Source organism: Pristiophorus japonicus, chromosome 20, assembly GCF_044704955.1.
Source record: "Pristiophorus japonicus isolate sPriJap1 chromosome 20, sPriJap1.hap1, whole genome shotgun sequence".
Classification (NCBI taxonomy): domain Eukaryota; kingdom Metazoa; phylum Chordata; class Chondrichthyes; family Pristiophoridae; genus Pristiophorus; species Pristiophorus japonicus.
In genome coordinates this window covers 20,937,468-20,958,340 of record NC_091996.1, presented here as the reverse complement: position 1 = coordinate 20,958,340, position 20,873 = coordinate 20,937,468, and the positions used below count along the sequence as shown (strand labels likewise).

Below are 20,873 nucleotides of genomic sequence, written 5' to 3'. Positions count from 1 at the left end.
GGGTCCTTTTCAGAATGGCAGGCAGTGACTAGTGGGTTAACGCAAGGTTCAATGCTGGGCCCCCAGCTATTTACAATATACATTAATGATTTAGACGAAGGGATTCAATGTAATATCTCCAAGTTTGCAGATGACACTAAGCTGGGTGGCGGTGTGAGCTGTGAGGAGGGTGCAAAGAGGCTGCAGGGTGACTTGGACAGATTAGGTGAGTGGGCAAATGCATGGCAGATGCAGTATAATGTAGATAAATGTGAGGTTATCCACTTTGGTGGCAAAAACAGGGAGGCACAATATTATCTGAATGGTGACAGATTAGGAAAAGGGGAGGTGCAGCGAGACCTGGGTATCATGGTACATCAGTCATTGAAGGTTGGCATGCAGGTGCAGCAGGCGGTGAGGAAGGCAAATGACATGTTGGCCTTCATAGCGAGAGGATTTGAGTATAGGAGCAGAGAAGTCTTACTGCAGTTGTACAGGGCCTTGGTGAGGCTACACCTTGAATATTATGTACAGTTTTGGTCTCGTAATCTGAGGAAGGACATTCTTGCTATTGAGGGAGTGCAGCGAAGGTTCACCAGACTGATTCCCGGGATGGCAGGACTGACATATGAAGAAAGACTGGATCGACTCGGCTTGTATTCACTGGAATTTAGAAGGATGAGAGGGGATCTCATAGAAACATATAAAATTCTGACAGGATTGGACAGGTTAGATGCAGGAAGAATGTTCCTGATGTTGGGGAAGTCCAGAACCAGGGGACACAGTCTTAGGATATGGGGTAAGCCACTTAGGATCGAGATGAGGAGAAACTTCTTCACTCAGAGAGTTGTGAACTTGTGGAATTCTCTACCACAGAAAGTTGTTGAGGCCAGTTTGTTAGATATTTTCAAAAGGGAGTTAGATATGGCCCTTACGGCTAAAGGGATCAAGGGGTATGGAGAGAAAGCAGGAATGGGGTACTGAAGTTGCATGATCAGCCATGATCATATTGAATGGTGGTGCAGGCTCGAAGGGCCGAATGACCTACTCCTCCATCTATTTTCTCTGTTTCTATGTTTCTATGACAATTAATCACAGCAGCTAATTAATTGCAGGATAAGGAACATAGGATCATAGGAATATGAGTAGGCCATTCAGCCTCTCAAGCCTGTTCCGTGATTCAATGAGATCATGGCTGATATGTATAACTCCAGCCACCTGCCTTGGCTCCACATTCCTTTTTAGCCTTGGCTAGCATAAATCAAACAATTTGAGATTTAAAGTTATTAATTCACTGCATTTTGTGGGAGAGAGATCCACACTTCAACCAAACTTTGCGTGAAGAAGTGTTTCCTAAATTCTCTCCTGAATGGCCTGGCTCTAACTTTAAGGTTATGTCCCCTTGTCTTCCCCCACCAGCGGAAAAAAGTTTCTCTCTAATTACCCTAAAATTCCTTTCAAAATCCTAAAAATCTTAATCAAATCACCCCTTAGCCTTCTGTAATCCAAAGAATACAGGCTTAGTTTATGTAATCTCTCCTCATAATCTAACCCTTGGAGCCCTGACGATATTCTGGTCAATTTGTACTGCAGTCCATTCAAGGTAATATATCCTTTCTAAGGTGCAGTGCCCAGAACTGTACACTGTACTCCAGATATGGTCTAAGCAGGGCTTTGTAGAGCTGCAGCAAAACTTCTTCCCCGTTATATTCTAACTCTCTACTTATAAGGCTAACATTCCATTGGTCTTTTTTGTACCTGACTACTACATTTTAGTGATTTGTGTACATGGACCCCTAAATCTCTTTGGACCGCTATTGTTATTAGCTTTTCACCATATAAATAATACCTGGACCTATCCTTTTTGGATGACCTCACACTTACCTGCATTGAAATCCATCCGCCACAGCTTTGCCCACTTGCTTAATCTATCATTGCCTCTTTGAAATTTTATGCGCCCATCTACATTACTTACCATAACACCAATCTTTGTGTCATCTGCAAATTTTACTATATGGTTCCTTATTGTGTTATCTAAGTCATTAATACATATATTGAGTAATTGTGGCCACAGCACAGATACTTGTGGGACACCGCTGGTCACTTCCTTCCGATTCGAGTACATACCCATTATCCCTACTCTCTGTCTTCTACCGCCTAACTAATCTCCTAACCAGGTCAATAATTTTCCCTGAATTCCATGAGGGAGGTGGCATACCCTGTCCTCATCTAACACCCACATGTGTGTAGCAATCAGGAGTGTGAAACCTGACCAATCTTCATGTCCCAGACTGCTGAGGCCAACTGTAGCACCAATATCATCCTCCAGCTGACTGCAATGAAAATGAACATAGACTGGCGATCAAGCTTGGGACCTGCCGAAACTCATTGAACTCAGGGGAGCTCACATGTCATTTTATAACAGCAAAGCTCTTTAATATTACAATTCCATGACTAATCAAACAGCAGTAATACTACCTTGCACAGTCAACACATTCTTCGGTTTTATATTTGGGAGAATATTTAAAGGTGTTTTCAGTGAAATATCAATCTTTCTCACCATACTGCCTGAAGGAAAATGAAAAATCAAACTTTGGTTAGAACAGTTGTCTAAACAAAGCCTTCATTTAAATATTAGGTCATAAACTTAATGCAAAACATACCCAAGACATTGGCTGGATCCAATACATAGGGGAAATTTTTCTCTTTCTTAATACCTTCTGGCTGCAGAATAAAACAGAAGTTAACAATCAAAAATAAAAATGAAAGTGCAAAAAGCTTTGTGTTTCAATCTTCCCTTTAATTATTTTATGGGCGTGCGTCCCCTTTAGGTTTTTCCTATTTAAAAGCCAGTGAGCCGGCTGCATGGGAGCTGCAAAGCACTGCGTGACCAGGTGGCCACGCAGCTTAAAGGGAACATTGGTGTGTTTATAGAAACAAAATATATACAGAAGTGTTTAATCTGGAACAACAACTTGTGTTTATATAGGAACCATGGATAACAGATTGATGACAAGGCAGTGTCTCACTGAAAGATTCGCATGTTACCAGAAACCATAAGTGATGCTCAAGGGATTTGCATTATTTTAACCCTGAGGTGACATTTCAGCAGCTATTTTTGTAATGTTCATGAAGATTATTTTATTTAATCTTGAATCCATGTTTTGGTCAGTAGCAGCTGTGATGATAGATGCGAACAGCCACTGTGCTAAGTTTCGGCAATTGATGAAGTCCAATCTGAAGGACTAATGAGTTATGATTGAACAATAATCAACAATTATTGCATATAATTAAAACATAGCAGTCAATCTCCCGTGACATAAACCAGGGGCTATCAAGGTAAGGAGAGTCTACAGGTGAAGCAGGGTAAGAGGCTGGGAGATAATCAGACTAGGACAGCAGATGTCATTCTGACCCCATTTTGAAGTCATAAATTTTGTCATTTGTATATTATCATTATCATTTCCTATGTCGACATTTATAAATTTATCACACTCCTTACAGCTTACAGCCAGTGGTGGCACTGCGGCACCTCCACTGGGGGGAGAGTGTGATTACAGCGCCACAAGTTTACATAAGCAGTTGCCATTATAAAAGTTGACATAGGAATATTTTAAGGGAAAAGGTTGACAGGAAGCGCGGGCAGACGTAAGATTTTGAATATATCTATAAAAATAGATATAAATATAAATTATGATGCTGATCCTTTTCCTGTGCTGGTCTACATTATAATTTTATAACACTGTGTGATGTTACATGAATTCCACAGCATAGTGGAATGTTACATGAATGTCTAAGCGCAGTTGGTGGCCGCCTCTCAATGTTTACATTCACATTATTATGTCATCAGACTTTTCAAAATGTCAGGGCACCACCAACAAGTTCCCCTGGGAGACTGGTAAGGGAATTAATGGAGGAAAAACACCCAGGAATAGATATAATCACACATAATCCCTTATGACAGGTTACGGCTGTACTAAAGGATTGATATCAAAGAAGGGGATTGCAGAGGATTTGAAAATAGGGGGCCTGACATTTCTCTGTTGGTATTCACAAGAGATCATGAGCTTCTTGTCAGTTTGCAGCCACTGACTAAATAATCTCTTGCAAATGATTTTCTTTGCAAGTCACAAGTGGTCTTGAACATTATAAAATGTTTAAAAAACAGTTCCAAAACACCTCTGAAAGTCAACTGATTAAATTAACTGCCGAGTGTAGCATTGAGCTGAAGATCTAGGTTCAATTTCCAGTCTGTGCTGAATTTATTGATTTAGTGTGGCACGACAATTGGCCTTATTGCCAACCATACCTCACCCAAGTGGCTATGATTCAGATGCATTTCACAAAGTCTGCCTCCAAAAACACTGTCTGTCTCCATCTCTACTTCTTCCTCACCACCACTGCCACTGAAACTCTCGCCTAGGCTTTTGCCACCTCTATACATTTCCAATGCCATCTTCACGAGCTTCCCAAGATCCACCTTACATAAACACCAACTCATTCAGAATTCTGCTGCCTATATCCTATTCTGCTCACATATCACACCAATCCTTACCAATTGACGCCCTATCTCCGAGCACAGCGAATTCAAAACACTAATTGTGAAATCCTTTTATATCTTTGCCTCGCCTTACCATTGCAGTCCAGTCTTAAGTCCCTGCCCATGCCCTAACATACATCTACTGCACGTTTTCCCTCTCCCATGATGTAACCATCAGTGACACAGTCTTCAGCTGTTTTGTCTCTTCATTCTGGAATTCTTTCCTTTAATCTCCGACATCTCTGCCTCATCTTCAAAATAAGAACAACAACTTTTCTATCTATATAACCCCCTTTATACAGAAAATATTGATTTTAAAACTTACCTCTTTGAAAGTGCTTTCAGCAATTTCCCTGCCAGCTCTTTTAATCCCAAACAGTGAAGGCTTGGGACTTTTATTCTACACTAAAGGAACTTCTGTAAATGCAAGTTGTTATGGATGTACTGTAAAGCTTGACATTAAGTATAACCAAGCTTTCTACTACATATGCACAATTCCAGTAGTGGTTGCAGCTTCGTGATCAGAAACAGGAACAATAGCTGATTTTTCCCTTCCTAACCCAAGGGTACAGGCAAATTGTACTGTTGCATTGTTGTTCTGGTGGACATCAGCACAGATCAAGCTAGGACCTTCTTGTCTTGCACGACTCAGCGATTCGCTGGATAAATTCAATGAAGCATCAACGGCATCACTTTAAATTTACGAGCCCAAATATGAACACTTTCGGTTTCTATTTTACATTTGTGACATTCATGATATCAAACAGAATTTATATTTTAAATTGATATTTTACTTTTAATCTTTATTCTTTTTTCTACACTCACAATTCTCTGCTTATAAACATAAAAAAGATAATAAAGTAAAGAATTGTAACATACCACCACAAGCAATTTATGGACAGTAATTTCACTTCCAGTAGATTGAGTTTTCAGTGTGAAATTTATGTTGTGGACACCTATTTTCAGGGGAAGTATAGTGAATGTGAATGGAAGTGCGGAAAAACCTTCCACAGTTTTTATTTGGCAAGCAGTATTCTGTCTTCCTTCAGTGCTTGTTTGAGAGCCTTTGAACAAACATGTTCCCTCTTCTGTACTCATTTGTACACAAACCTTTAAACAAAACATGCTCAATTAATTGTTAGGGCTTTATTTTACAATTCATGCATTTTAGAAGCATCAGCTTATCTCCGTTTGTATCACTCTCACCTACAAGGCAGAAGAAGGTTGTAGGTTCAACTTCCGCTACAGGACTAATCACAAATAATCTAGACTGATACTTCAGTGCAGTATTGAAGGAGTCCTGCCTTATCAGGGGTGTCATCTTTGAGATGAAACATTAAACTGAGGCCTCCATCTGTTTGTTCAGTTATAAAAGATCACATTACACTTTTCAAAGTGTTTCTCTTGGCCAACATTGCTCCCTCAATCAACACCACCAAAATACATTAACTGGTCATTCATCTTGTTTGCTGTTTGATAAATTGCTGTTTGTAACTTGTCTGCTTTATTTATCTACATACAACAGTGGCTGCACTTCAAAACAAATTAATTGGTCGTGAAGCACTTTGGGTTGTCCCGTGGATATGATAAGGAGCTAAATAAAAGTATTTTCTTCTTTTTTTGCTGAACTAACATTATAATGGCCTCAGAATAAAAGTAGATTACAACCTTTAGCTGTAATGGGTATCATTTTTAGATGAAAGTTTAACCTGTATACTGTGGATAATGTAAATAATTCAACAAGGAATCAGAGGGGCATTTAATCCTTTTAAGGGACATTCATGTGACTTTATATCATCTTTACATACCCTGTTGCATAATACCATCTCCATGATAATATAACAAATACCCACTTACCTTCTGACTGGCATGAAGAACAGAAGATCAAACATCAGATCAAACAAGTAAACCAAGGTAATGGTAAGAAAAAACTACATAAGTGGCAAGAGCCACTTCTAATTTAGTTTTATATTTGTCCATTTCATTCACTTAATGAATTGGTTGTGAAATACATTGGAATGTCCTGGGTACATGACAGGGGCTATAAAAATGCAAATATGAAATGCAGGGGGGACTTTTCTTTAACTAAAAGGAACAGTTTTCTGGCACAGGTGGTGGAACAAGAAACCTTTAGGGGTTTCAAGAAGAAACTAGACTGGTTACTGTCAACAAATAGGATTCAGGGTTAATAAAAATTCACCAAAGGAATACTGTGGATCAGTGGGTTAGATGGTTGGAAGATTTTCTACTCCTTAAAACTGTTACTAAGTTTTTCCTTTCTGTTTCTGGCTTCAGACAGAGAAACGTATACATGGATGAACTCCATCTGCTGGTGATCTCTAAGATCCTAATACAGTGTATAGTAAAACTTGTTTTTAAATTGCATTTTATAAAATGCAATGTATCTACCAAATCTGTTATCTGTTGGTTAAATGTAAATATTTGCCAGAGGTTTCTGAGCATGTTCCAATATTCATATAATCAAAATGCAGCAATGAATAAGCCTCGCTCAAAGAGCTGCCAGACAGCTGTCAACATCACATCTAATAACATTGTAATGCATATTTCTAATTAACAAGTAATGAAACATGAACAGGTATTTAAGATATACCCTTTTTTCGTCCTTCTGATAATTATACACAGACACCCTTAGTTGCACTTGTTCACCTCGCACGACAGAATAAGGTATTTTTGCTTTTAGAATCACGTCTTGATAAACAACCACTTTTAGTGGATCAGCAACACATATACCTGTACAAAATAGGAAAAATAAGAAAGATCTTAAAGTATTTTACATAAATTGAATATGATGCTTAATATTGTCAAGTTCTAAAACTGCCAGTCTGTTTACTTACCAGTGTCAGAAATTCCAATTCCTTGGATCTCCCAAGTCGTCAGTGAATCGGGCAAAGTTTTTAACAGTGGCTGAGTGCCTGAGCTAAATACAAAAATAACAATATATACCACTTGTAAAATTTGAATTGCAAATTTGCTATATATTTTTAAACCATACAAGGACAGCTCCTGTAATCTAAACATCTAGCTTATTATACAATCATCTAAAATCTGGATTGTTGGTGATTTTTTTGTTTTGCTTCGCAATGTGAGTAGGGTAGCAGAGCTGAAACATTTTATTTGTGGAGACAGGAAGGTTGACTGAAGAATACTAGACCAAAGCAAATGGTGAATTCTCTGTGGGACAAAGGCAAAATTTGGTATTGTTTTTGGATTGCTGTTGTATTTGCTGATGAGTTTCAGTATTCAAATATCTAATTTGTTTTCACTTAATCAAGCTTCATAGTATTTACTGTGAAGATTTATGATAAAAGACGAAGGGGTCAAAATTGGGTTGTGGATGCCGCCCATTACCGCTGGGGGTAAGCAGCAAACGGGCGGCAAAGGCCTACCATCGTCGTTAAGCGGCATCCATGCCCCGGCTGAAATTGAGTAGGCTCTTTGGCAGAGGCGCGAAGAGGCAACACTGCGCCAGCTAACGCCACCCGTATGGTGACATCATCCAACGCCTCTTTGACACCTCTGTTGTGATATTTGCTTTGTACGGCTGCCGTACCAGCTGGCCTGAAAAAGTGGTGGTTAAAGATCGGTTCTCGGGTGGACTCACCCAGAAAGGAAGGCAAGTCTTTCTCTTTATTTATTTCTGCATGTTTTCATTAATTTAAAGAGTAGGGAAATGTGTATGTGTAGATTGGAGAAGTTATAGCGATCGTTTTCTTTCTTCCCGTCCTTGTGCATGAAACACAAAAAGTTAGCATGCAGGTACAGCAAGTAATCAGGAAGGTGAATGGAATGTTGACCTTTATTGCAAGGGGGATAGAGTATAAAAGCAGAGAGGTCCTGCTACAACTGTACAGGGTATTGGTGAGGCCACACCTGGAGTACTGCGTATAGTTTTGGTTTCCGTATTTAAGGAAGGATATACTTGCATTGGAGGCTGTTCAGAGAAGGTTCACTAGGTTGATTCCAGAGATGAGGGGGTTGACTCATGTAGATAGGTTGAGTAGGTTGGGCCTATACACATTGGAGTTCAGAAGAATGAGAGGTGATCTTATTGAAACATATAAGATAATGAGGGGGCTCGACAAAGTGGATGCAGAGAGGATATTTCCACTCATGGGGGAAACTAAAACTAGGGGTCATAGTCTCAGAATAAGGGGCCGCCCATTTAAAACTGAGATGAGGAGGAATTTCTTCTCTCAGAGGGTTGTAAATCTATGAAATTCTCTGCCCCAGAGAGCTGTGGAGGCTGGGTCATTGAATATATTTAAGGCGGAGATAGTCAGATTTTTGAGTGATAAGGGAGTAAAGGGTTATGGGGAGCAGGCGGGGAAGTGGAGCTGAGTCCATGATCAGATCAGCCATGATCCTATTGAATGGCGGAACAGGCTTGAGGGGCCATATGGCCTACTCCTGCTCCTATTTCTTATGTTATTTTTCCTAGCATGGCGGCAGCCTTCCATTGCGAAATTCAGTAGGCATACTGATCTTCCGCCCCATTGGCGCTGAGGATGAGTGTACAACGCCACCTTTTAGCACAGCTCTCTCATCTTTTGGAGTTAAAACTGAATTTAATAATTTGAGACTGCACCTAATACCCGGCACTAAAATCAGCACTCAGGCAGTGTCACCTCCTCAAAAACGGCCATAACCTATTTGACCCCTAAAAAGCGTAAGTATCTACATATGTACACCAACCATCTGCATTTTACACAAACAATCAGCATTTGAACCCAGTGTTCACTTTGTCTGCGATTGGACTTTATAATCAGTGTGCAGATAGGTCCGAGCAGTCCTCCTCCAAATTTCCCAGCTTCTATACTCCCCAATTGAATGTTTATATGCACTGTTGCTCAGTAAGATTTGTAGCTGATGCTGTGAACCACCATGGGAGAATGGCAACTCAATAGCTTAAACCTCAGCAGGATTTGGCCAAAAAACAGTGCTAAACTTCACCTGGGAAAGCTCATTGTTTTTGGTTTATACCCTAGATAATTTACTCAGGTTGAACAGCTCACACCATTCCTGCAGGTGAGCCTTCATTCCTTATAGCTCGGAGTGCTCAATATCTTAGTGAGCCCAAGGGTTCAACAGAAAACCCTTTTTACTCTATTTGGGCTTACTAGTTTATATCACGTTCTACTGGAGACGGTAGAATGAACACTACCACCAGATCATGGGTTAGGCTGTAAACTGCCAAGCATATTTATTAAATAGTGAATGGTTGATTGAACAAAAGCAATGACACACTGTAGATTTCCAATAGTTACAGGTATAACTATTTTGGCTTGGATGATGGAAGATATATAAATAGCCATGTCTGTTGTGCTAAACTGTAACATGAACTGGGCATGGCTCAAGGTCTTTGAATATTAACCTTATGAGCCTGACTATCTACAGAGTCTCTCTGGTCGACCAATCACTCTATCATGGCTTGAGATGGACTACTGAATTGCAAAAATTCTTGTGGGTCAAAGGAACTGTGTGTCTCAAACTCAAGAGGAGCTGCCATTCAAACAGATATATAAACAAGACATACAGGATGCGTGTATTGTAATGAAATGGCTTTGCCCTTCCTCGGATACCTGACCAGAAACGTACAGTTTTCTACGTTTGCTTTGTGGGAGGGGAATCTTGCCTGCTGCCCATGCAATGAATAATTTTCCATCCATTGTGGACAGAAGATGTGGGCAGCACGAACTCAGTTTCAGCCCTGGCATCTGTTCTGAGGCCTTTGTATATCAAAAAAGCTAGGCCATTTTCTGAGTGAGCCCGATATTTGATCCTATATGTATTGTGACAGAAAGAAAGACGCTAATACCATAATGCATAATAGACAAAAATGCATTATGCATTTGTCACATTCCTCTCTCCACAACTCTCAGCGAGCAGCGTGAGGCAGCAACAGAGAAGAGGTAATATAAAAAGGAACCAGTAAAATTAAAAAGGCACCTGACAAAAGACCAAGACCAAGATCAAGAATAGCAAAAATAGGAACAGTATAACTAGAGGCCATCAATATAAAATAGTCACCAAGAAATCCAATAGGGAATTCAGAAGAAACTTCTTTACCAAAGAGTGGTGAGAATGTGGAACTCGCTACCACAGGGAGTGGTTGAAAGCGAATAGTATCGATGCATTTCAGGGGAGGCTAGACAAGCAAATGAGGGAGAAGGGAATAGGCAGTTATGCTGATAGATTTAGATGAGGAAAGACAGAAGGAGGCTCGAGTGGAGCATAAACACCGGCTTGGACTGGTTTGGGCCAAATGGCCTGTTTCTGTGCCGTATATCCTATGTAATCCTATGTAAACTGGCAGAGGAACAGAGATTTTGTAGAGAAACGCAGGTAAGATAAATGAAAGATAAATAAAAGTTTAAAACTCTGTTGGTGCAAACTCTAGATTGCTCTATCTGAAAGGGGGAATTTATTTTTGAACGTTCTCATTTGTAAAAAGTCATAAAGCATATATTTTGTGTGATGTTTACACAAATGAGAGCTAGGCATAAAAGATTACACCTTCTGTGAAAATTGTCTGTTAATCAAAATGCTCAAGGAAAGGGTTATAGCCTTAGAGAATAGAGTACAGGAATTTTGTGAAGGATATGGAGAGCAAGTGACGTGTATTAGATTCCGTAAGTAGGTCACTGCAAGTCAGTGAAGTGGATGAGTTTGCACTGGACCTTGAGGTTGAGACGCTGAGGATTCAAGGATGAGGGCTGAATGAAACAGGTAGCGCATCACCAAGAAAATGTGATAAATAGTGAGGAAAACTACAAGAAATAGGGATATTGGATTAAGTGAAATACTCAGGTTACAATAATTAACAGAGACCAGATAATGTCTCTTAATGCAGAAGGAAAACAGGTCATAAAGGAAGAGGTAGTTAAGAAACCAGAGAAGGTATTTGGGACAACAACAAAGACACAGACTGAAAGGCAAAGAGAGGTTACAGTCAGAGGGGGCTTATTACCCAGCTAGGTAGATGGCCCTGTGTGTTTTAAGGACAATACCTACAGCAAGAGGAGCTGTTTACCTGGAGCAAGAGCAACACATATTGAAAAAAGGTTAGAAGTGCAACTAAAGGGACCAAGAGAACCAATGCTGATAGAAATCATACGCACAACTTCTGCTCCTCACAGCTCCACATTCAGGTAAGTACATTTTAACATTTTCTTTTTTTGGTGGTGGCCTGAAGTGGTCCCTTGTGGTTAGGCCACATGTAGACCTGGTTTTACTGAAAGCAGCCAGTGCTGGCTGTCTAAGGCAACCCAGTACTTCAGAGGGGACCTGAAACAGGCATTAGGCACGGACAGGCACATTAGGTACAGGCACGGACCATGGACGTTGATTTTTTTTTCCTGTACCAAAATGGCGGGTGGTACACTGCTGGCTCATAATGAGCATGCGCTTCCTACGCGCCATATTGAAGGCTTAAGCACCTCTTTAGCACCCGGAAAACGGGCACAATGCCATTGAGTTTCGAGGCCCTATTATTTTAAAAATATATGGCTGGTGCTCACTGCTACCACCCACTATCTGCCATTTTGTGAACTTTGTCACTCAGAAGTGCAGGTGGTCTGCATCTCAGGAGTGGGCTTCCCCAAAGCTGCTGTAAATACCACTCGGATCTGTGTGCATGAGGTGAGACTAAGTCTCACAACAGACTGTAGACTATAGAATCCAGTTAGAAATTACAAGGAAACATCTCTAGAAGAAGGTAATGCAGAAAATACCTTTCTGAAATTTCATGGACCTCCCATAACCAGCTTTCTGGAAAATAACTACGGATATGCGGTGCCTCCATTTCAAATTCGTTGTTCAATTCTAGTTTTGGGGTTAAACAAAAAGGAAGATATGAAAAACAGCAAGAACTTACATTTTGAAGTTGGTGCATAATGACTAGAATCCAGCTGCCTCAGCCAATAGTATTCTTGAGATGCCTGAGCCCAGATTCAATAAGTAGATATAAAGAAACTATTTCCTCTGGTGGGGAATCCAGAACAATGGGACATAATCTTAAAATTAAAGCCAGGCCATTTAGGAGTGAAATGAGGAAGTATTTTTTTCACACAAAGGGTAGTGGAAATATGGAACTCGCTCCCCAAAAAGCTTTGGATGTTGGATCAGTTGAAATTTTCAAGGCTGAAATTGATAGATTTTTGTAGCGTTTCAATAGGATATCAAGCATAGGTGAGTAAATGGAGTTGAAGTACAGATCAACTATGATCTAATTGAATGGCGGAACAGACTCAAGGGGCTAAATGGTTTCCTGTTCCTATGTTGCTATGATTCGGTTGATGCCGAACTCTACAACACAAATCCCCACCTGCATAAAGACCTGCATCCTTAGCTCCTCCCCTCTCATCATTCTCATCCACCTCCAGTAGTTTCTGTGCTCCTGTTTACCCTTAAAGTGTCTACAGCCTCACCCCACCCGATTTGGAAAATCTTCTCTAACCATTTGTCCCAGTCCGCACCCTCTGTGCCTCGGACTCTAAATTATTTCTTATCCCTGTCGTCTCCACTCTACTATGACAGGCCAATTGTTCAGCCATTACCCTCCTGCCCTCTGCAACTGTCATGTATCTCACATTACTGTATATAACTGTATCTTCCCATGCTATACATGACTGTAACTGGATATGACCTGTAACAATAAGCATACCTTACCACCAGGGGTGCACTTGCAGGAGACACTCCATACCTGTCCCACTGAGGTATATAAAGGGAGGTTTCAGGCAAGTGCAGCACTGGAGAGCTGTGAATTAAAGGTGCAGATCCTGAGTGACCTTGACTTCAGCACGTGTCTTGTGTAAGTCAGTACATTAGAGTCAGGACTTGACAGCAATTCTCTTCCAAAACCTCTATCTCCCTGCCTTCAAGCACCCGCCTATCTCTTCAAATTGTGCCTTCAGTCCCCTTTCTTCCCCCTTAAATTCTTTTAGTAGCCATCTCGTCGCCTTGAAAAGCACTGAGAAATATATTTTTAAGTGTGTAATGAATTTTTAAGTGTTGTCCTCATCCCTCCATGTGGGGAAGCACTCCCAACTTCTCAGCCCTTTCATTGATAGTAATGGCAGTGATAAGGAAACTTGGAGTGAAATCGTGTTCTAATACGCTGTGGCATTGCATGCTGGGATACCAACCAAGTTGCTTTGCTTGGTGAACAATGGTGCATGGGTTTCTTTGGCCATTGTCTTCAGGTAGGCAGTTGCTGGTTAATAGTGACTTTCGTTTAAGGGTGAAGAATTTCTCAGATATCAACAGCTTTTCAGCGCATGTAAATAAATATTGACAGCTTTGTTTAATAGGGACAATTCAATTTCTACTTGATATCTTGTTTAATAGCTGTCATTTTTAACAAAAATAATCAAAAGCAGCAGTAGCAAATGCGTAGCGCTGCCTGTGGCCTTTACTTCAGAACTTGGTTTGTTTACAAAAGATTAAATATACAAAGAAAAATGGTCAAACGTATTGAAATCTTTGGAGGTTTCAGAATAAAGCTTGGAAGAATGTAAATAAGAAGGTACATCCCACTACTAGGATCTGCTGCTCATTTGCCAGTCGGATTGGGTGTGCAGGAAAAGTAATCTTTTGTGCTCCAGGACTTACTCATTCGTCCCAATGTCAGCTCGCTTACAGACTTCAAACGTAACTTTTGTGCATGATTGCAGCAATCCAAAAATATGCTTCTGCATGGATCAGGTAACATGATTCTACTCGCTCGTATAATGCAAGAGTGCCTGAGAGGATAGTTCTTCATTCCATCGATGCAACACTTCTGATCAATAGCAGTTGTAAATTTGGCAACTGGAAATTAAAACAAGAAGCAAGATTGAAACCAGTTGTTCCTTTTGAGCTGGTCATGGCCATTTCCAAAAGGATGCTGTTTAAAAACTAACTGTATTTATAAACAATAACTTGCTGGAGCCAACTGCTTCTGATATGATCAGGTGGTTTTCTAAATATCTGAAACCAATGGGATGATTTTAATCCTGTCCACCTGGTGGAAAGCAGGTGGGCAGTTAAAAATCGCCCAGGGGACTTACCCGCCGATAGCCCACTCTCTTCAACTCCCCTCTGGTTCTGCACTGATCATTATTACCTACATGTTCTCAAATTTGATTTGCACCCTATAATAACTGTAAGAAGTTTCCAGGTTAAACTATTGTACATGATTGATGGCTCCAGGGTAAATGCACTATCCAGTAAGGTACTGAAACAGAAGGATCTCAGATTCAATCCCTGATCTTTGCAGAGTGAGATTAACTCTGGAGCTGCAATAGCGGCAATACAATTTGACTGCTGAAGGTCTAAGACAAGACTAAGGCCTTCAGTAGATAAGTGTTTGCGTGAAATTGGGGGAGAAGGGGTCGTTCCAAGTCCTCTCCCTCAAATGGGGAGGACATCAAGGCCACATTGCGGCCTTGGGAACCAGCGTAAGTAGGGTGGCAGAAGGGAAGTCTTGTGATTACCCAGGTCTTATCACACCCATGTGCATGCGGCAGGCGGGGAAGCGGCGGCCAGCGAAGGCCCCAACTGGGGCAGGGAAATTGAAATTCTGATGGGGGCTGTAAGGAAACGGTCGGCTGTACGACCTGAATTTTCACTCATTCTCCACTGGGATTGTGGAGGAATATTCCACCTTCTCCGTCTAGGCTTGTGCACTTAGCTGAGGTACCAGAGGGCTGTCAATATATATATGATCTTCAGAAGAGAAGGGGAGAAGAAAACTACAGTTTAATTAAATACAATACAGTACAAGACTTACCAACAGAAAGGGACAACACTTAATCACAGCTGAAGTGCAGGAATGTTTCTTTTAATCAATTATTTAAAAATGCCCTTACTTTTCTTCCGTATTTCAGTCATCACATTCACATTTCGCTTTGTACGCAAAATTACATCACATTTTGTATCTGTTGAAAGGTAAAAATGGAACTTTAGTTGTAAAATGTTTATGTAGTACATACTTTATTACTGCATCTGAGTAAACAATTTCACTATATTGTCAGAAGTATTGCAATATATAATGGATGACATTAGAAATAAGTTCTCAACTTCGATTGATGTCATTATAATAGAAACTCATGATTACAGACTTGGCTCTGTGGTAGCCTCGGAATTCGAAGGCTATAGGTTCAAGCTTCCACTCCAGAGACTTGAGCACATAATCTAGGCTGACATTTCAGGTCAGTACTGAGGGAGTGCTGCACTGCCGTCTTTCATATAATACATGAAATGGAGTCCCCATCTGCCTTCTCAGATGGACGTAAAAGGTCCCATGGCACTATTTGAAGAACAGAGGAGTTCTGCTGGTGTCCTGGCCAATATTCTTTTCCTCAGTCAACACAAAAAAATATTCTCTGGTCATTTATCGCATTCCTGTTTGTGTGAGCTTGCTGTGCGCAAATTGCTGCTGCGTTTCTCTGCATTACAACAGTGACTACACTTCAAACGTACTTCATTGGTTGTGATGCACTTTTGGATGTGTGAAGTTGTGAAAGGCACTTCTTTCTTATGTCAAGTATGGAACAGTCAATCTCAGTCAGGTGGTAGAAGGGCCTCAAAACCAGCCTCACCGCTCGAGAGGGCAACATCGGCTTGGGTTCCTATTCCTGATCACTAAGTGACTCCTACTTCCAACAATTCTAAGGTATGTAACATTTTCCATTATGGAGCAATACACTTGAATGTCTGTACATCTAGTTGTACATTTTAATTATGGTTTATTTATTCTATTATTTGGTTACCAGCAACTGGCAAAGCCTTAGCATTGGCATTAGTCAAAAACATCAGTCCGGCTCTCCTGAATACATCGACATTATTTTTCCCCCCTCCAGCACCACATCCGAGATCATGGCTTTCAGCATCGAGAAGTACCTGTGTGAAGAATGACGGTGGTTACTTAATGTAAATATTAATTTTTTTGTACTGTATACAAATGCAGAGAATAGCTTGTCTTCTGGATGTCAATTATTTCAATGATTGGGGCCCAGGAAAGACGTGAGTTCGGGGCCAGGGGCCCAGGGGCAGCACGGGCCAGCCCACACTGCGATATGTGTGCGCGCTAGGTCCGAGCAGCAGAGCTGGTCTCCAGTCGTCTTGGGTAATCCTTGCCACTGGACCAAGACCTAGCTCTGTCAAGCCCGTGTGGTGGTTGGTGTGCAACGGCTGCCACACGTTAAAAAAATCCACGCACAGGCATCTTCCTCCCTTCAGGATGTAGCTCAGGACCCAGAATTTTAGGTCCTTCATTGGAACACCTGTGAACTTATCCTTTTTTGGCATGGAAGCAAGTCATCCTCGTTTCGAGGAACTGCCGATGATGATGATGATGATGATGATGATTCCAATGCTCTGCAGGTTGGCCTCCCATACCGCACCCTCTGTAAACTTCATCTCATCCAACATTCTGCCTTCAGCCAAGGCTCCACACTCTGAATTCCCTACCTAAGACCCTACGCCTCACCACCTCCCTCTCCTCCTTTAAGATCCTTCTTAAAATCCATTTCTTTGACTAAGCTTTTCATCATATCTTCTTTGGCTTGGTGATTGTTTATTTGTGATTATGCCTCTGTGAAGCATCCTGTGATGTTTATCTACTTTAAAAGTGCTATATGAATGCAAGTTGTTGTTTTTAAGAAAACATGCATAGGTTGCAGTTCCACCACCCATATAATGAATAGTATTGTACTTACTTATTCTTGTATTTTTTCTTTACTAATGTCACAAAATAAATCAATTAACTCAGTCTAGGAGTTATTTCAATTTGTGAAGTGGCAGATACAGAATCATTGAATCAAAAAACGTCAGCACAGAAGTAGGTCGTTTGGCCCATCTTGCTTATGGAAATGCTAATTTCACATGAGAGCTATCTATTCTAATCCTATTTTGCTGTTTTTTTCTGATGATTATCTAATTCCCTCTTGAATATTATGATCGATCGTTTCAACAGCTTTTTATGATATTGCAATTCCGCCCCGCATTAGGCCATCAACAAAAATCGTAATATTTTCCTCCTGAGAGATGAAATTACTAATTTTTCCCAAAGACAAAAAAACCCATTTAGACAGAGTGTGGGGTTCTGGTGTGGAATTAGCAACCCAGAGGTTATGAGTTCAAATGGCCACAGAACGGGTTGGTAATTTGTGGCTAGTACCTGAAAATAACAATGAAGGCTGCTGGATTGCTGTAAAATCCAAACGATCACTAATGTCGTTCAGTGAAGGGAACCTTCTACTCTCAAATGGTCAGGCCTACATGTAGCTCTTAATGCCCACTGATGTGGTCTAGCCCCACCTTCTCAGAGCAACTAGGGATATGCAATGAATGCTGCATTACCGAGAAAGAAAAAGAAAAAGAAAACTTGGGCGACGTGAATGAAGGGTTCAACTTTAATCATTATGTTGGGTGATCAGCATTCTCCTCAATCCTGATGGCAATTCTGATACTCCAATATAATTATAAAGATGAGTACAGTGCCCACCAATTATAGCGGGCGTGTTGGTATTAACATGATTAGCTCGGTTTTGGCATTGGGACAATGCATCGGCAAGAGAGATTGAGAACAGGAAATGTCCGGGGCTGGAATTGAAATGAACGTCATTGCAGATGGAGTCATGTTTGTCGTCGTGGCTTGAGTTAATAGATGATTATTGGCCTAAGAGAATTCTCGCTAACAGAGGACTGAGAGCAATGAACAGAAAGTGAGCTTCTCTCCAAACTGATGTAATGTATGTACATAAGATCTGCCCACCACCATCGGAGGTCCTAGGGTCATAGGTATACTCGTGCTGGGCCCGGTCTATAACCTGAACTTCACCTTTGTATTGTCACTTCTGGAAGCCATGAAAGACTGATCAGTTTACACCTGGTCACTGGCTCACAGTACAGAGTTTATTGTATCATTTCATACACCATAGAGTGTACACTACCCTGTGTTTGACTACGTCCCTCCAGAACTGATCACTGTTCATCTCCAACATTGGGGGGAGCCCTCCTCTATCTACTGGCTCATAACTTAACACTACAACCCGAATGACCACCAAATCTAAATTCATAAAAACGGCGGAGACATGAAAAATAATTGACACAGTCACAGAATGATCCATGGTGGGATTTAAATACAAATACAAGATGGGAAAATCTTATTGGCCCTGAATTTGAGGTCAGAGGCGTACCAGAAGAATACGACTCCAACCCGCAAAAAATTCTGAAAGGACCTGGTGTCTCCAGAGCTTCGGAGATGTAAAGGCTCACGGATCCCGCGACGCAGGCGGTTCAGAAATTGTCAGACTGCTAGTCCAACATTCAGTTCTGGATGAGCAGAAATTTTCTCCAATTGAATATTGGGAAGACCGAAGCCATTGTTTTCGGTCCCCGCCACAAACTCCGTTCCCTAGCCACTGATTCCATCCCTCTCCCCAACTTCTGTCTGAGGCTGAACCACACTGTTCGCAACCTTGGTGTCATATTTGACCCTGAAATTAGCTTTTGACCACACATCCACAGCATAACTAAGACAGCCTATTTCCACCAATGAATTGATTTCAAAAATCTCAACCTTATTTTCAAATCCCTCCATGGCCTCGCCCCTCCCTATCTTTGTAATCTCCTCCAGCCCCACATCCCCCGAAATGTCTGCGCTCCTCCAATTCTGCCCTCTTGAGCATCCCTGATTATAATCGCTCAACCATTGGTGGCCTTCTGTTGCCTGGGCCCTAGGCTCTGGAACTCCCTGCCTAAACCTCTCGACCTCTCTTTCCTCCTTCAAGACGCTCCTTAAAACCTACCTCTTTGACCGAGCTTTTGGTCACCTGCCTTAATTTTTCCTTATGTAGCTCGGTGTCAAATTTTTTGTCTCATAATACTCCTGTGGGATGTTTCACTATGTTAAAGGCGCTATATAAATACAAGTTGTTGTTGTTGTATAACATGGGCAAGGCCAACCAATTAGAAAGGGGGAATCCCCATAAGCTGAGGAGAAATCCCCAAATAAAACACAATTCTATTAAAAATAAATATTCCCATGTTCAAAATGAATGAAAAGTCCCTTTGATTAAACATTCAGAATAAAAGTAACATTTCTTGAAAAATAATGAAAACATTTTATGCCTGCCCAAAATTTACATGAACTGATCGTAAATGTTTTGGTATGTTTTAATCATTTAAAAAACTTTAATTTGACATTTATTTTAACCCCTACACTGATAAAAGCAGGCCTTACTTTTTCAAATGATATCTTGCTTCCTGTTCTTATTGCATACAAAGCAGTGTCAATGGAAGATAATGCAACAAGTGAATTTGGTTGGGCATTAATTCTTAAAGACATTTGGTCTCCTGGCTTGTATACACCAGAATCTGTACGCAATAGAATCTGTAAATATAAAACAAAGAGTACATAAGAACATAAGAACACAAGAATTAGGAACAGGAGTAGGCCATCTAGCCCCTCGAGCCTGCTCCGCCATTCAACAAGATCATGGCTGATCTGGCCGTGGACTCAGCTCCACTTACCCGTCTGCTCCCCGTAACCCTTAATTCCCTTATTGGTTAAAAATCTATCTATCTGTGACTTGAATACATTCAATGATCTAGCCTCAACTGCTTCCTTGGACAGAGAATTCCACAGATTCACAACCCTCTGGGAGAAGAAATTCCTTCTCAACTCGGTTTTAAATTGTCTCCCCCGTATTTTGAGGCTGTGCCCCCTAGTTCTAGTCTCCCCGACCAGTGGAAACAACCTCTCCGCCTCTATCTTGTCTATCCCTTTCATTACTTTAAATGTTTCTATCAGATCACCCCTCATCCTTCTGAACTCCAACGAGTAAAGACCCAGTCTACTCAATCTATCATCATAAGGTAACCCCCTCATCTCCGGAATCAGCCTAGTGAATCGTCTCTGTAACCCCTCCAAAGCCAGTATATCCTTCCTTAAGTAAGGTGACCAAAACTGCACACAGTACTCCAGGTGCGGCCTCACCAATACCCTGTACAGTTGCAGCAGGACTTCCCTGCTTTTGTACTCCATCCCTCTTGCAATGAAGGCCAACATTCCATTCGCCTTCCTGATTACCTGCTGCACCTGCAAACTACTAACTTTTTGGGATTCATGCACAAGGACCCCCAGGTCCCTCTGCACCACAGCATGTTGTAATTTCTCCCCATTCAAATAATATTCCCTTTTACTGTTTCTTTTCCCAAGGTGGATGACCTCACACTTTCCGACATTGTATTCCATCTGCCAAACCTTAGCCCATTCGTTTAACCTATCTAAATCTCTTTGCAGCCTCTCTGTGTCCTCTACACAACCCGCTTTCCCACTAATCTTTGT

At 41.1% G+C, this 20,873-nt stretch overlaps 1 protein-coding gene across 1 annotated transcript in view; it reads right to left on the bottom strand.

Moving 5' to 3' along the window:
• Window positions 1-20,873, bottom strand: part of c5 (complement component 5) — a 167,211-nt gene that overhangs the window by 61,545 nt on the left and 84,793 nt on the right. The window contains exons 14-23 of the mRNA XM_070862594.1: window positions 19,767-19,916; window positions 16,291-16,420; window positions 15,388-15,456; window positions 14,150-14,347; window positions 12,271-12,361; window positions 7,375-7,457; window positions 7,131-7,270; window positions 5,399-5,629; window positions 2,643-2,703; window positions 2,458-2,547 (exon numbers count right to left, since the gene is read on the bottom strand). Coding sequence (XP_070718695.1) covers window positions 2,458-2,547; window positions 2,643-2,703; window positions 5,399-5,629; window positions 7,131-7,270; window positions 7,375-7,457; window positions 12,271-12,361; window positions 14,150-14,347; window positions 15,388-15,456; window positions 16,291-16,420; window positions 19,767-19,916 — 1,243 coding nt within the window. The remainder of the gene's footprint in view (window positions 1-2,457; window positions 2,548-2,642; window positions 2,704-5,398; window positions 5,630-7,130; window positions 7,271-7,374; window positions 7,458-12,270; window positions 12,362-14,149; window positions 14,348-15,387; window positions 15,457-16,290; window positions 16,421-19,766; window positions 19,917-20,873) is intronic.